Consider the following 14,113-nt stretch of genomic DNA (forward strand, 5'->3'; position numbering starts at 1 on the left):
TTGGGCAACGATCCGTGCAGATCTCGCTCCCTCTTTTCAGTTCCGCACACTCTGGTTTAATCAACAGAAATACATTATAAAAGTTATTTTATAGGAAAATTATAGGAAAACTCAAATATTTCGTAAAATACAGGTTTAAATAGTTGTAAACACTATTTACAACATTTAGAAAATCTGTGGCACTTCTATATGTACTTCGAGGGCCGCCGTAGTGTGACGTGGGCGCAGTCTGTCCAGTTCATTGAAAACATGGCAGATGATAATGTTTTGGGAGGCGAAGAGGAGAATATTTTATATGATTTACTCATAAACACCGAATGGCCACCTGAAACAGACACGCAGGTTTGTCAAATACACACATTTGTTCTGATGAAGTGGATTTCTCTTATATATATATATATAAGACGGTTTATTGAGATCAGTTCTGTGCAAGCTGGTCCAAGCCACGTATCAAGTTCATCATCATGCCAGTTTTTATATTAAGTAGGATTTTACTGTGATCTAAATGCCATTCTGATGATTTACAACACTGTATGTACATATGTATTTGCACTTCATTCGCTGCTTGTTTTTGGGGATCAGGTGCAAGTTCACATAAAGCTTTTCATTTAACAGCTGAACAGCTGTTGATAAGAACATTCCTTGTAGACACACGATACCATGAGCTCATCGACTATATACTGGCAGAATAGCACGTGCTGTTTATGTTTTATTTTCAGCTGCGTGGACTGAAAGAACACAACTCCTCACTCATTGCCAAGGCAGTACCAGGTATCATAAACAGCATAAATGAGATGCACAGTTCAGAACCCTCCTGGAGCATCCCTGTATACATGTTAAAAAAAAAAAAAAAAAGATTCATCATTGTAGTCATACATATTCACTGTCTTTCGAAAGTTTTGAAAATTGCTTAATAGTAAAATGTTGCATTAAAAAATGCTGTCTAGGTATGCAGCTCAGGTTTTGAAACACAGCCATTATTCCAAAGCAGCCTATTACAGAGAACAGTGCAAGTTCACTCATAACTTTCTGTCTGTCATGGAACACGAAAGTATATGTTAGGCAAAATGTTAGCCTTACTCACTATTCTCATTTATTATATGAAAGATAGATGCAACATGAAGGATGCAATTTTTGGGTGAACTATCCCTTTAATTTTGGAATAGAGCAACTTTTTTTAGAGCAGTTTTTAGATGATTTGATTTTCATTACAATTTATTTGTTTCTATCACTGCAGTGTCGTCACTTAATGATTTTTGAAAATCAATTTTTTTTTTTTTTGTCTTACAGGACCCTTCAGGTTTATTCTACACTACCTTTGGTACAGGTGAGATATTCTCTTAATTTCCTGTGTCAAGAGGAAAACTGGTTTTTATGTATATGGAAATTTTGATGTGTGTGATTCTCTCGTTAGTTGCTTGAAATAAAATTAAGATGTTACCAAATATATACACTACTTTTATCTTAGCATGGTTATGAAGTATCTAGTTGCAGGTGCTTGCTGCATCAACCAGTGTTAGTGCTTGTGTAAGTCTAAGTATTTAGATCTTCACTTCCTCCTCCTTTCACTTAAGGCTTTTCTTTTGTATTTCAGCCCTTCAAGTTCAACTTTGCCACCTGGGCTGGTGCGCTTAGCAACCAAACAAGTGAACTGGCAACTGGTGCTAGCGAGGTAATGCAACCAGCTTTTGATATTTAAAAGCATTTCAGAGAGTCTGGGTCAGTCTACTTCAGACATGGTGTGTGGCACCCCCCTTAAAGGTATAGTTCACCAAAAAGGAAAATTCTTTCATAATTTACTCACCCTTATGCTATCAACAGTTGTTTATGACTTTCTTTACTCTGCAGAACACAAACAGAGGTTTTAAAATGAATATCTCAGCTCTGTAGCTATATTAAATGCAAGTGAATGTTGTCCAGAACTTTGAAGCTCTAAAAATCACATAAAGGCAGCATAAAAGTAATTCATAGAACTCCAGTGGTTAAAGTCATATTTTCTGAAGTGATATGATAGGTGTGGGTGAGAAACAGATTAACATTTAATTTCTTTTTTACTATAAATCTTCACCTTTGACCAGTCCTGATCAGTAGGTGGCGATATGCATGAAGAATGTGAATCGTCCAAAAACAAAAGAAGAAGAATGTGGAAGTGGAGATTTATAGTAAAAAAGGGACTTAAATATTGATCTGTTTCTCACCCACACATATCATATTGCTTCAGAGGATATGGATTTAACCACTGGAGTCGTATGGATTACTTTTATGCTGACTTCATGTGATTTTGAAGCTTTAAAGTTCTGGACACCATTCACTTGCATTGTATGGACCTACAGAGCTGAGATATTCTTCTAAAAATCTTCATTTGTGTTCTGCAGAAGACAGAAAGTCATACACATCTGGGATGACATGAGGGTGAGTAAATGATGAGAGAATTTTAATTTTGGGGCGAACTATCCCTTTAACATTATACACAGTGTGAAAAGCTCTTTTACACTTAAATTCTGCAGGTATATTGATCATCAATACCCAACTGGCTCTTGTTTCCTCAGCATTACTAAAGTGTATTAGACGCTCTGTCTCTCACTGAAAATCATTGTGCTGTGCCTCGAAATTTGAAGTTGAGTTAGATTCATTTTATATTTATGATATAATTGGGCTAGTTCATCCAAAAATAATAATTCTGTCATTATTTACTCTCATGTATGATTTTGTGGAACACAAAATGAGATGTCCTGCTGAATGTTAGGGACTGACAGTCTCAGTCACCATTCACTTTCATAGTGTTTTTTTTTTTTTTTTGTCCATACAATGAAATTGAATTGTGTCTGAGGCTGTCAGTCCCTCACATTCTGCCAAACATTTTATTTCGTGTTCCATTTATGAAAGAAAGTAATACGGGCGTGGAACGACATGAGGGTGAGTAAATAATGACATTTTTTTTCTTTTTTGGGTGAACTATTCCTTAATTCTACTTATTTACTAATCACACCCAACAGTGTGTTTTAGTTCTCGTGAGATATCCTCATTTTAATTAAACATCTGTTTGGAGATGTAAGCCATGTAATCTCAATCAAACTCATATTTCCTCCATTGTTTTTCTTGTTGCTGCCAGTTATCTAGTTCTGCAAAATGGCAAAATATGAGCAGAAACAGCAAGCTTTAATTAGCTATTGATTTGCAGATGGAAGACAATGTTCTATGTTTGAAGTGTTTATTATTGGGTATTTTATGCCCCACGTTTGCTTACACAACCATTCTGTCTTCTCCCTCACCTTCTTTACCCATTTTGTTTCCATGCAGTAATGGGAAGCTCCTGGCTGTGGTTCAAGACCAATGTGTAGAAATTAGGTAATTCTGCACATCGATTGGAAATGTTAGCCCTTTCTATAATTGGTTAATTTTTCACCCTCTTGTCTCAGGTGCTGTTTGGCTGAGCAAAGCTACTTTTGAGATTGATGATTTGGCACAGATGATGTATTTTTAAATGTATATGTACTGTAGTCCTATGTGTGTGTGTATTATTTCATATAGTTTATTTTCAGTAGGTGTGATTTATTACGCTTAACACCCTTAATTAAATAACAGAATTGAAAGTGTCAAACTTGAGGGAGCTTTTACTTGTAATTCAAGGCCTGATTGGTTTTTAAAAAAACAGCAAAACATAAAATTCTGTAATATATACAATTTATAGTTCCACTTTATTCTTCTGTATCTACGTGCTGAAACCCCTCATCAGCTGATTTCTGTTATTATCACCATAATACAGACTTCTTGTTTCCTCTCAGGTCAGCTAGAGATGACTTTGGATCCATCATAGGAAAATGCCAAGGTATGGTAAACATTTTTTTTTTTTTTACCTTATTGGTATAAGTTATAGGGCCAGGCTAAAGGGATGAACCCCCCCCCCCCCAAAATGTTCTCATTATTTACTCGCCCTCATGCCATCCCAAATGTGTATTACTTTCATTATTATGCGGAACACAAATATTGTAAGAGAATAATAATAATAATAATAATAATACGTTTTATTTATATAGTGCCTTTCCACAAGCTCAGGGACACTTTACACTTCATATACATTTAACAGGACAAAGTACATTAATATACATTTCAACAGAAGTTATCAGAATATCTCAGCTCTCTAGGTTCATTCAATGCAAGTGAATGGTGGCCAGAACTTTGAAGGTCCAGAAAGCACACTGAAGCAGCATAAATCCATGTCTTCTGAAGCTATAAGCGATTCACATTCTTCGTGCATATCGCCACCTACTGGACAGGGAGCAGACGGTATAGTTAAAAAAGGACTTAATCTGTTCCTCACCCATCATATCACTTCTAAAGACATTGATTGAACCACTGGAGTCATATGGATTACTTTTATGCTGCCTTTTTGTCCTTTTTGGAGCTTCAAAGTTCTGTCCACCATTCACTTGCATTGTAAGGACCTACAGAGCTGAGATATTCTTCTAAAAATCTTCATTTGTGTTCTGCAGAAGAAAAAAGTAATATACATCTGGGATGATATGAGGGTGAGTAAATTATGAGATAATTCTAATTTTTGGGTGAACTATCCCTTTAATGGTTTGTACCATGTAGTTGATGTTTGATTAGGATGATACATTTTTTAAAATCTTAACACAATTGACAGCACATGTTAAATTCTCAACCATTTATTTAAAAGCAATTTATGTGTTAATGAAACTCTTCACCCTGTGAATGAATTGCAGTGTGAACTGAGAGCATGAGCAGAGAAAGAAAGGCAATTTGCTGTTTTTTTCCACTGTTTTGGTATTTTATGCCTTCATTTGTTTGTGGTAGGTCTCTAAAGTGCTGAAGTACAGTAAATTAAATGTGATTTACACTACCATTGCTTTTGAAACATGAAGTGTGTAACTGGCGCCACTAGTATCACCAAACGGAATTGCAAAAATCACTATTTTCAAACATGTTTCTGTCACAACTGAACGAAATGCATGTCCTGTGATAGTTCATGACACAGGAACAGACCAAAATAGATGGCATTGAACCCAAACTGAATATCACAAGTAAGATTTAACAAACATGTTAGAATTAATTGATGCCTTTGTTTTGCATCCAAAACCAGTTTTTCTTTTTTGTTTGTTTATAAGTCCCTCTGGTTGTTTCTTTTAGAAAGCACACAAAGTGACTCAGCGGTTTTTGTGCTTACAGTCTCATAGAGACATTTTATAGCAAATACATGCTGGTTGGCTTTGCTGACAAAGCACATTTCCTTCTTAAAAAGCCCTAATTTTTTCACCCCCCCTCCCCCTTTTTTATTTAAATGAGATTTATGATGTGCAAATCTGCCCAGATACCATACAGTATGCTCATCTCACAAACTTAGGCATATTGGCACTGCCGTTCATCGTAGATTAATTAGCTTTTAACAGCTGAGGTGTGATTTATGGCCCCTGCTTAAGCATTTCCCCTAACAATATTTATCTTGCTAAGTGCCATCGTTCATTGTGAATTATTTAATCTCTCTCTCCCCGATATTTGTGCACATTTCTACCTGAATAGAAATTGCCAGCTTGCGTTTCCTGCTTTCCAACATCACAGGGGTCGGATTGATAAGAGGGTTGCTGTGGCAGCCATTGGCATTGTTGTACACTGCAACATTGTGCGCATCTGATCTCAGAGGAATCACTCTGGCCAAAGACAGATGTTTTTAACTGAAGGTCCATTGCATTAACCCCCTCTTGTCTGATGCGCTGTAGTTTGATGGTTTCCCAAGCACGCATTTTGAAGCATGTGGTTTATAGTCTGCAGGATGCTCTAGTTTATTGCTATGAGCTACTGTAATGAAACTGTTGTTAGGCCCTGGAGCTGAATTTTTTTTTTTTTTTCTCCCCAATTTGGAATGCCCAGTTCCCAATGCACTCTTAAGTCCTTGTGGTGGCGTAGTGACTCGCCTCAATCCGGGTGGTGGAGGATGAATCTCAGTTGCCTCCGCGTCTGAGACTGTCAATCCACGCATCTTATCACGTGGCTTGTTGAGCGCGTTACCGTGGAGACATAGCGCATGTGGAGGCTTCACGCTATTCTCTGCGGCATCCACGCACAATTCACCACGTGCCCCACCGAGAGCAAGAACCACATTATAGCTACCACTTGGAGGTTACCCCATGTGACTCTACCCTCCCTAGCAACCGGGCCAATTTTGTTGCTTAGGAGACCTGGCTGGAGTCACTCAATTTGGGTATAGTTCAGTTATAATGTCCATTTTGCTTGCATACAGTTTGAAAGAAATTCTCTTTCAGCTAATAGACATATACATTTTAAAACTTTTATTTTATCATGTTTTTCATCATTCTGGTGACATTTTAGCTTTTTTTTTAAATGTAGTCCATGTATTACATCAATACATATGGTGTATTGAAATATGGCTTATATTATATTGCATATATACAGTATATTGTTACATGTTGGCTGTTTACATGCCTAATTTGTACTATTTACAAGTATTTAATTTGATATGTAGAACAATTGCTTAAATGGTTCTGTCTCTTTAAGACCAGCAGCAGGGACTCTGACAGTAGTGTTTGTTTGGACGAATGGCTTCTTTAGAGCACCCATGCTATGTGTGATTAGAATTAAATGTTTGCTTTGTTCTTTTTGATAAATAACTGACTGTAGAGAACAAAGTATATTAAAAGAGACATTTTAATATCCAATGGTTTTGCTTGCATTACACAGAAAGAGTCAAAACCTTTACTCTCACTACACAGTGTAAAAATTCAGTTCTGAACTTCTATGCCACTACACCCCTCAAACACTGGTGAGTGAAAACTAAAAATCTCCTCTTTGGCGCCCCCACCAGCAGGTGGCGCCCTATGCGACCGCCTAGTTCGCCTATGCCTAGAAACTGCCCTGGTATCTATGAACTGTGTAGGCTCAACAATACGCAAAATTATTAACAGGATATAAAAGCTGAATAGGAGAAATCACCTTTTAGTTTTACTGTCAGTACGTTTACATGCACAGTTATAATTGAGCAGGGTTGGGCCGTAACGGAATACATGTAACGGCGTTACGTATTCAGAATGCAAAAATGAAGTAACTGTATTCAGCCCCCATTACGTTTTCAAGCGCCTGTATTCAGAATACAGTCACTTTATAAAATTTTGGTAGAATATTTTTAGAATACTCCTCTCGTAATGACCACAAATTAAAAATAAGGCATAAAGAAAAAAATACTTGTCAATCAAGTGAGAAACTTGATTGTTTTTCTGAACAGCACAGATGTGAGCTGCAAACGCTGTTCAGTTCAGCAGCATGATCAGTGCGTGACTGCAGTGTTCCCAGGGTTTCATGCAAAATTGGGCTAATTTGAAAACACAATCGTGGGTTAAAATCAAAGAATCGCAGGTTGTGTATTTGGGATACTTTTATGGACTTTAAAAATAGACCGCGGTCACCAAAGGGTCTGATTGTAGGCACTAAAGAATGGACATGCAACGTCTTATTCATGTATAATGGATTCCCGGGTTTAATATCTGGCAAACACACCGGCACATCTTAACAATCAGCACGCTGTCAGCTGTGCAGCAGTATCAATACAGTTGGCAACGTTATTTCCACAAATATAGCATTCGCGCGCACGATACATTGTTTCCTGCGATTGTTGCTGTGTAAATACATTTATACAGCTGCAGATGCGGCTTCTGTGTAAAGGCGGAGTAAAGACGGACGGCTCATGATAAGCATTTGGGGAATCACATCCTCATCAGAAACTTGCATGTATTGTTGAAAAATAGCAATTATTAATGACAGTATTAGGCTACTATGAATAGGTAAAAAAGAAATATAGAGAAAGTAGGCCTACTGCTAAGACTGAAAGAGGGGAAAAGGACTTGAAGTTGATCAGAGTCCAAATGATGACAGAAAAACCTCATGTAAAAAACTACTGATAAATTTGTGGCTTATAGATGTATGGGAGGCTATTCAGTGTGACGCATATTGTAATATGATACAGACATATTAATATTATTTCTCACTTTTTAAAAATCATCTCATATGAAGTGATGCACAAAAAATATAATACAACAAATTAAAAAAACAAAAACAAAGGATGAGTAAAAGAATCAAAAGCACCCAAAATAAAAGTGTTGGTAATAAAAGATATAGAAAACTAAATGAATGGAAATATGCAAAAATAAATACAGTTTATTTGCATTTCTTATCTAATTTTGTGTCAAAATGTATTATTCTATGTCTGTCCAATCAAATAATGGCTTATGAAAAAGATTAAAATGTTGTTTAAATATTAAAATACTGTAGTTGACCACAAACTGCCTTCTGTTTGTCTTCTTCCTTCCATGAAGAAAAACGTTTGTGTCCAACTTCACATCTAATTTAAAGAAACAAGCTATTCAGATTCACTTAGATTAGTTAAAAGTGGAGGTGTAGCACTTCAGATAAGGTAATAATGCAAATCACACTTAATTCCTCCAATTGTGCCTTGCCTTTATAAATATGTTTTCTAAAAGTATTCATATATTCTAAATACGTTACTTTTTATGAGATGTATTCGGAATACTTTACTGAATGCATTTAAGGGAGAATATTCAGTATTCAGCCCAGAATACTTTCTTGAAGTAATCCACCCAACCCTGTAATTGAGCTGTAGTCAAGCAGAGGGTTTTTGCGTGGTCAAACTACAGTCTTTATCTGGCAGTCTAAGTATACATGACACAATGCATAATCGAATATTTGCAGGAAGGGCGTCAAATTTGCCAGGTCAAATACATATTGTGTATCGATGGAGTATGCGCAAAGCGCCGAGGCCAACTGTGGTCCAATGAACGTGTATACGTGCTGGATGAAGCCGAGCTAAATTGCATTATCTAGGTCTGTTAGTCCGACTTTGTCTTAATTTGTAAAAAATTTGGTTGTCACAAACTAAAGTTTATCTTTGTAGTAAGTGAACCCATATTTAGCATAGTCTGGGTCGTATTATCTTTTACCTTGCGTAGTTTTGGGATTTTCGAGGATGTCACGCGAATTTGGCTAGCTTTTAAGTGACAGATGAATTGTTGCCAAAATACTGTAGTTTGATTGGACGCACAGACTTTGACGTCAGCAACAAAAGATATGTGTTTTCTTCTCCTTTTAAAAAATTGATAGCCTATTTATTTAGCTATCCTAACTACTCTGATAAATGATCAAATGCATAAAATTGATATTTTTTTTGTTGCTGTCCGTGACCTTGGTAGAACCAGTTTTGGGTTGCAGCCGACCGTTTGAGACTCACTGCTATAATGCATATAGTGTATATTATACAGAACATTGTCTCTTCTCTGTCCTGCTTCAGTGCCCAAGGATCCAAACCCTCAGTGGCGTAAAGTAGCATGGAGTCATGATTGTGCACTGCTGGCGTATGCTGACAGTACTGGCACGGTCCGTGTCTTTGACCTGATGGGCAGCGAACTCTTCGTTATACCACCGGTATGTAATTTTTCTGCTATACTCTATCTCTCTCTGTCTTTATTTCTCACCACCTGTCATTCTCTCTTTCTGCTCTTTTCTCATTTTGCATTCACATTCCATTTTTTTTCTCTCTCCCTCGCTCTCTCTGTTGACTTTGATTCTACTTGCCCAGTAACACACACACACATATACAGTAACGGTCCTGAGGCATGTGCTGGGCTGTGTCTGAATTCTAATGCTTTCATAGTATACTGAATTCAGTAAAGAACTTCTTAATTTTTAAAGGAGTTAATAAGTAGTCTGTGTGACTCCTGTGTTATTTTTCAAGTCTTCTGAAGGCATACATTAGGTTTTGGTGAGAAACAACCCACAGTTTAAGACATTTTGCAGTGAAAATCCTGATATACATTACACAATCATGATCAATTTGAGAGAAGCTTGTTTAATTGGCTCGCATGTTCAAGTGAGATCTTAGTTTTTTAGAGCTGAAACCAATGACTTAGTTCTTGTGTGAACTCGAGTGAACCAAAAACAAATTACTCGGGTGTTTTTAGTGCAATTGATCCACGAGAAAGAACTTTTTTTCCGGTACCTGTAGTACTTACTTTTTAAAAGAGCCTGCCGACTCACAGTTCTCTGCCATTTGCTATATTTTCAACTATTCAATCTACTTGTTACACACTTCAGAATCACAACGGATCCAGTTTGTCATTCGGGTAATTAGGGGTGGGGGGAAAAAATAGATTCTCCGATGCATCGCTGCTCTTTCTCCAACGATTCTCAATCGATTCTCAAAAATTAAAAATCGATTCTGAGTGTAATATAAACCATGGCAGCGCGGTGGTGCTTTTATGCTTGCCAGAGACAGTGAGATGCTAGAAACAAATGGTCAGATGTGCATACACTAAAGCCAAGCGCACACTATAGAACTGCTCATAGACTGGATGTATCAGCCACACGACCATTGTCCTCAACTGAAACTACGATCCCGAAATTCATTCACAAACTCAAGCACATACCAACAGAAGAGTTTATTCTTGATAACACGTCAACAAACAACATGAAAAATGAACAACATAATCGCGCCCGCAATTTGCACTGATTTGCACAGAAAGAGAAAAAGCAGCTGAAAATAATGACAAGACAGTGGTTTCAGGAGACGTGGGTGATGGTTTTATTTTCTGATAATTTTTTGTGTCCTGATTCTTAATGGGATAATTCACCCAAAAATGAAAATTCTCTCATCATTCACTAGCCCTCATGCCATCCCAGATGTGTATGACTTTCTTTCTTCAGCAGAACACAAATAAGATTTTCAGAAGAATATCTCAGCTCTGTAGGTCCATACAAAGTAAGTTAATGGTGATCAGACCTTTGTAGCTCCAAAAGTCGCATAAAGGTAACATAAAAGTAATCCATTTAACTCCATTGTTTAAATCCCTATCTTCAGAAGCAGTGTAATAGGTGTGGGTGAGAAACAGATCAAAATATAAGTCCTTTTTGTACTCTAAATCTCCACATTCATTCACTTTCACTTTTACATGTGAAAGTCACATGTGGTGCCTGTTTGGTTTCACTTTCACATCTGAAAGTAAAGGTTAAAGTGAAGATTTAGAGTAAAAAAGGACTTAAATATTGTTCTTTTTCTCACCTACATATATTATATCACTTCTGAAGATATACTGGAGTCATATGGATTACTTCTATGTTTCCTTTATGTGATTTTTGGAGCTACAAAGGTCTGATCACCATTCACTTGCATTGTATGGATGTACAGAGCTGAAATATGTTTCTAAAAATCTTTGTTTGTGTTCTGCTGAAGAAAGAAAGTCATACACATCTGGGATGGCATGAGGGTGAGTAAATGAAAAGATTATTTTCATTTTTGGGTGAACTATCACTTTAATGCCTTTCCTTTTGTGCTCTCTATTTTTTTGGCTGTTGCTCATTGCCAATCTCTGGCTCATCGGAACAGTGCGCATACAGGTTGCTCAATAGATTTCTTAAGCAGCAACCTTGATATTTGTGTCACTACTGTCACCTGTGGTGTGGAAAGGAGAAGCTGGAATCTGCACTCTCACAGAAGCAGATATCTCATGTAGCCATTCTGGACCAGCAACCGATATTTGTGGTTATAGTTATAGGCTACGGATCCATTCATTTGAAATTAATAATTTAGTACTATTTAATACTGAATGTGTGTACTGAATAAAAACATTGGAGGACAAGATGCATTATGATGCATCGAGAATCATTTTATAAGCACATCATTACCTTTAAATTATGGAATCATGAGGCCTGTGAAGATTCTCACCTTTGTGGGTAATGTTATCCTAGAGTATCTGCAGTACTGAATCTGTAGAATTTCAGACTTGGCATTCTTGCGTTTTTGCATACTATATAGTAGGACAGTGTGCATATTCGGACACAGGGCTGGACTCTCTTGTGTCTCAATATATGTGAAAGCTATAATCACTGAATTTCAGGCACATGTGCATCCTCCGTTGACTTTTCCTGCACCGCTTGCCTCTTCTCTTTCTCGCTCTGTCTGTACTCTATTACTTTGGCTAGACCCAGGCCCTCATGCCTAGCCCTCTCGAGAGTGAACTTTCCCCACTCTGTTGCCCAAGCAAGGAACACATTTTCTGGCTCCCTTCAGCTCTAAGCTCCCTAAGCCTCTGAAGGACATTTTCTGAGAAGTTTCTATATCAGAAAGAGAGCTGTCTTGCCCCCACCCATTTTACTACTTTTAAATTCTCCCCATTCCACCCTCCGTCTGTGACTCTTTTGATTGCACTGCTAGTGAGGTCCCAGGCAGACTATTGCCGCAACTTTTCTCTCTTTTTCTCTCTCGTTCTTTTTCATCTTCCCACACAGTACGCTACACTTATCCATCTCTCTGTCAGAAACTATGAATTTAGTCTCACAAGATGCTCTCTCTCTATTGCAGAGTCTCAGAGAGTAATGACCTGTATGACGATATATTTTTGTCACTTTCTAACTTTGCTGCCATCTCTTCACTACTTTTATTGATTTCTTACTTTGGCTGTCTCTCTCTCTATCTCTCTAGGCTGTGAGCTACCCTGGAGATTTTAGCTATGCAGCTGCTGGTCTGATGTTCTTAGAATACACTGCCAGTGCACAGTGGTCAGCAGAGCTACTGGTTATCACCTACAGTGGCCAGCTCAAGAGTTACCTGGTCAGGTAAGTGGAGAGGAACCTGTTCAGGCAAAGATAAGGCTTGGGAACTGAGAACACAGAAACTGAATGATTTTAGTTAACGGTTCTCGAACAAGCATTCTTCTGCCGTTATGACAGCCCGATTTCCAAATTACTTTTGATTCGGTTCTTTTGAATCTATACCACAAAACATATAATACTACCTCTCTAACTAATGACTTATCAGCTGGTCCTTTTTAGTGAATGAAACTCCTTTTTAACCACAATTCATTAATTTTGTGATGTCTGGCTCAAGAACTATAACAGTGATTAAATAACTTACATGAGGAATTACATTTTCCTTGACCTTTTCACCTGTACGAGTTCATTGTACCATAAAAACATACTGTAAGTTTCAGAACTCAAAACTTCTCCCTCACTGAATAAAGAGCATTTGTTGAAACCAAGCAGCCAAAACGACTCGTTCTATTCTTCCTCCACATTGTGATGTCTCCACTGTGGTATACATTTGCATCTGACTGCCTCCATAACAACACATCAATGACTACTTTACCTTAATACTTCCTTAGCACTGCCCAGTAGTAGTGAGCAGTGAGATGGCAAGGAGAGAGCAGGTCAGTCAAGAGCAGAGAGTCAGTCATAACAGTGGATGTTTGTTTACTGTCTAGTCTTAAAGGAGAAGCAGCACCAAAACTGAGTGTTTATGACAGAGGATCAGAATGAGGGTGGGAAATGATCATGTTTTACAAATATGACTGTTTTTTTTTTTTGTGCAAAAAACTTCTAATATTAAAAGTGAACCTCAAAGAATATATTAAAATAATAAAAAAGGCATGTCATGTTTAATTTAAAAAATCTGTGTAAACATACTTTTTTGCAACAATCAGTTCTGTTTAAATATGTAAGAATTACATCATTTGGCAACAGGCTGCAGAGGGCACTTTAGAGGCAATATGAATAGCATTTCTTATTTCCAAAACAGTACTAAAAGTGTTAACCGTTAATGAACCGGAAGTGTCAAGAGGAATCGGAACCGGAACTGGAAACATAAGGGAGGAATTCACAAAACAGTTGTGCTACTTTTGTGCATGGGATTTCTGCACAAAATTCTGCATCTTATTCACTAACCACTTGAAATCTAGTTTAAAAACACACAATCAGCGCTGAAATAGCATTGCATTTTGAGGATTTAAATTGTCATTGTCATTCCCTTCCGTGCAAACGCCTCCTTTCTATGTAAATTAGGCTCATTTTACACTTAAAGATTTTCCTGTCAAAAAACAGTAAAGAACTGGCAGCAGGGTTGCCAGCAAGTTACTTTAAAATTAACGGTGTCTTGCTGTTGCTGAAACAGCTAGATCCTGTTTTTACAGCTACAGTATACAACGGAAATTTAGCAGCATATAGCTTTCAAATTACATACTATCTACTGTTGTTGAAATTAACAGCTGAGTTCCCAGCATGCACTGTGGCATGAAGAAAT

General features: G+C 37.3%; 1 protein-coding gene across 3 annotated transcripts in view; it reads left to right on the forward strand.

The window, feature by feature from the left end:
* The first annotated feature begins 224 nt into the window (after positions 1-224).
* Positions 225-14,113, forward strand: part of LOC127415903 (NBAS subunit of NRZ tethering complex) — a 243,396-nt gene continuing 229,507 nt past the window's right edge. For all 3 annotated transcript variants that reach the window (XR_007893017.1, XM_051654908.1, XM_051654909.1), the window contains exons 1-8: positions 225-342; positions 720-771; positions 1,291-1,327; positions 1,595-1,672; positions 3,301-3,348; positions 3,786-3,829; positions 9,335-9,468; positions 12,521-12,654. Coding sequence is in view for 2 of the 3 variants with exons in the window: in XM_051654908.1 (XP_051510868.1) it covers positions 250-342; positions 720-771; positions 1,291-1,327; positions 1,595-1,672; positions 3,301-3,348; positions 3,786-3,829; positions 9,335-9,468; positions 12,521-12,654 (620 nt within the window). In the remaining variant the exon portion in view is untranslated. The remainder of the gene's footprint in view (positions 343-719; positions 772-1,290; positions 1,328-1,594; positions 1,673-3,300; positions 3,349-3,785; positions 3,830-9,334; positions 9,469-12,520; positions 12,655-14,113) is intronic.

Source organism: Myxocyprinus asiaticus, chromosome 25 (genome assembly GCF_019703515.2).
Source record: "Myxocyprinus asiaticus isolate MX2 ecotype Aquarium Trade chromosome 25, UBuf_Myxa_2, whole genome shotgun sequence".
Taxonomy (NCBI): domain Eukaryota; kingdom Metazoa; phylum Chordata; class Actinopteri; order Cypriniformes; family Catostomidae; genus Myxocyprinus; species Myxocyprinus asiaticus.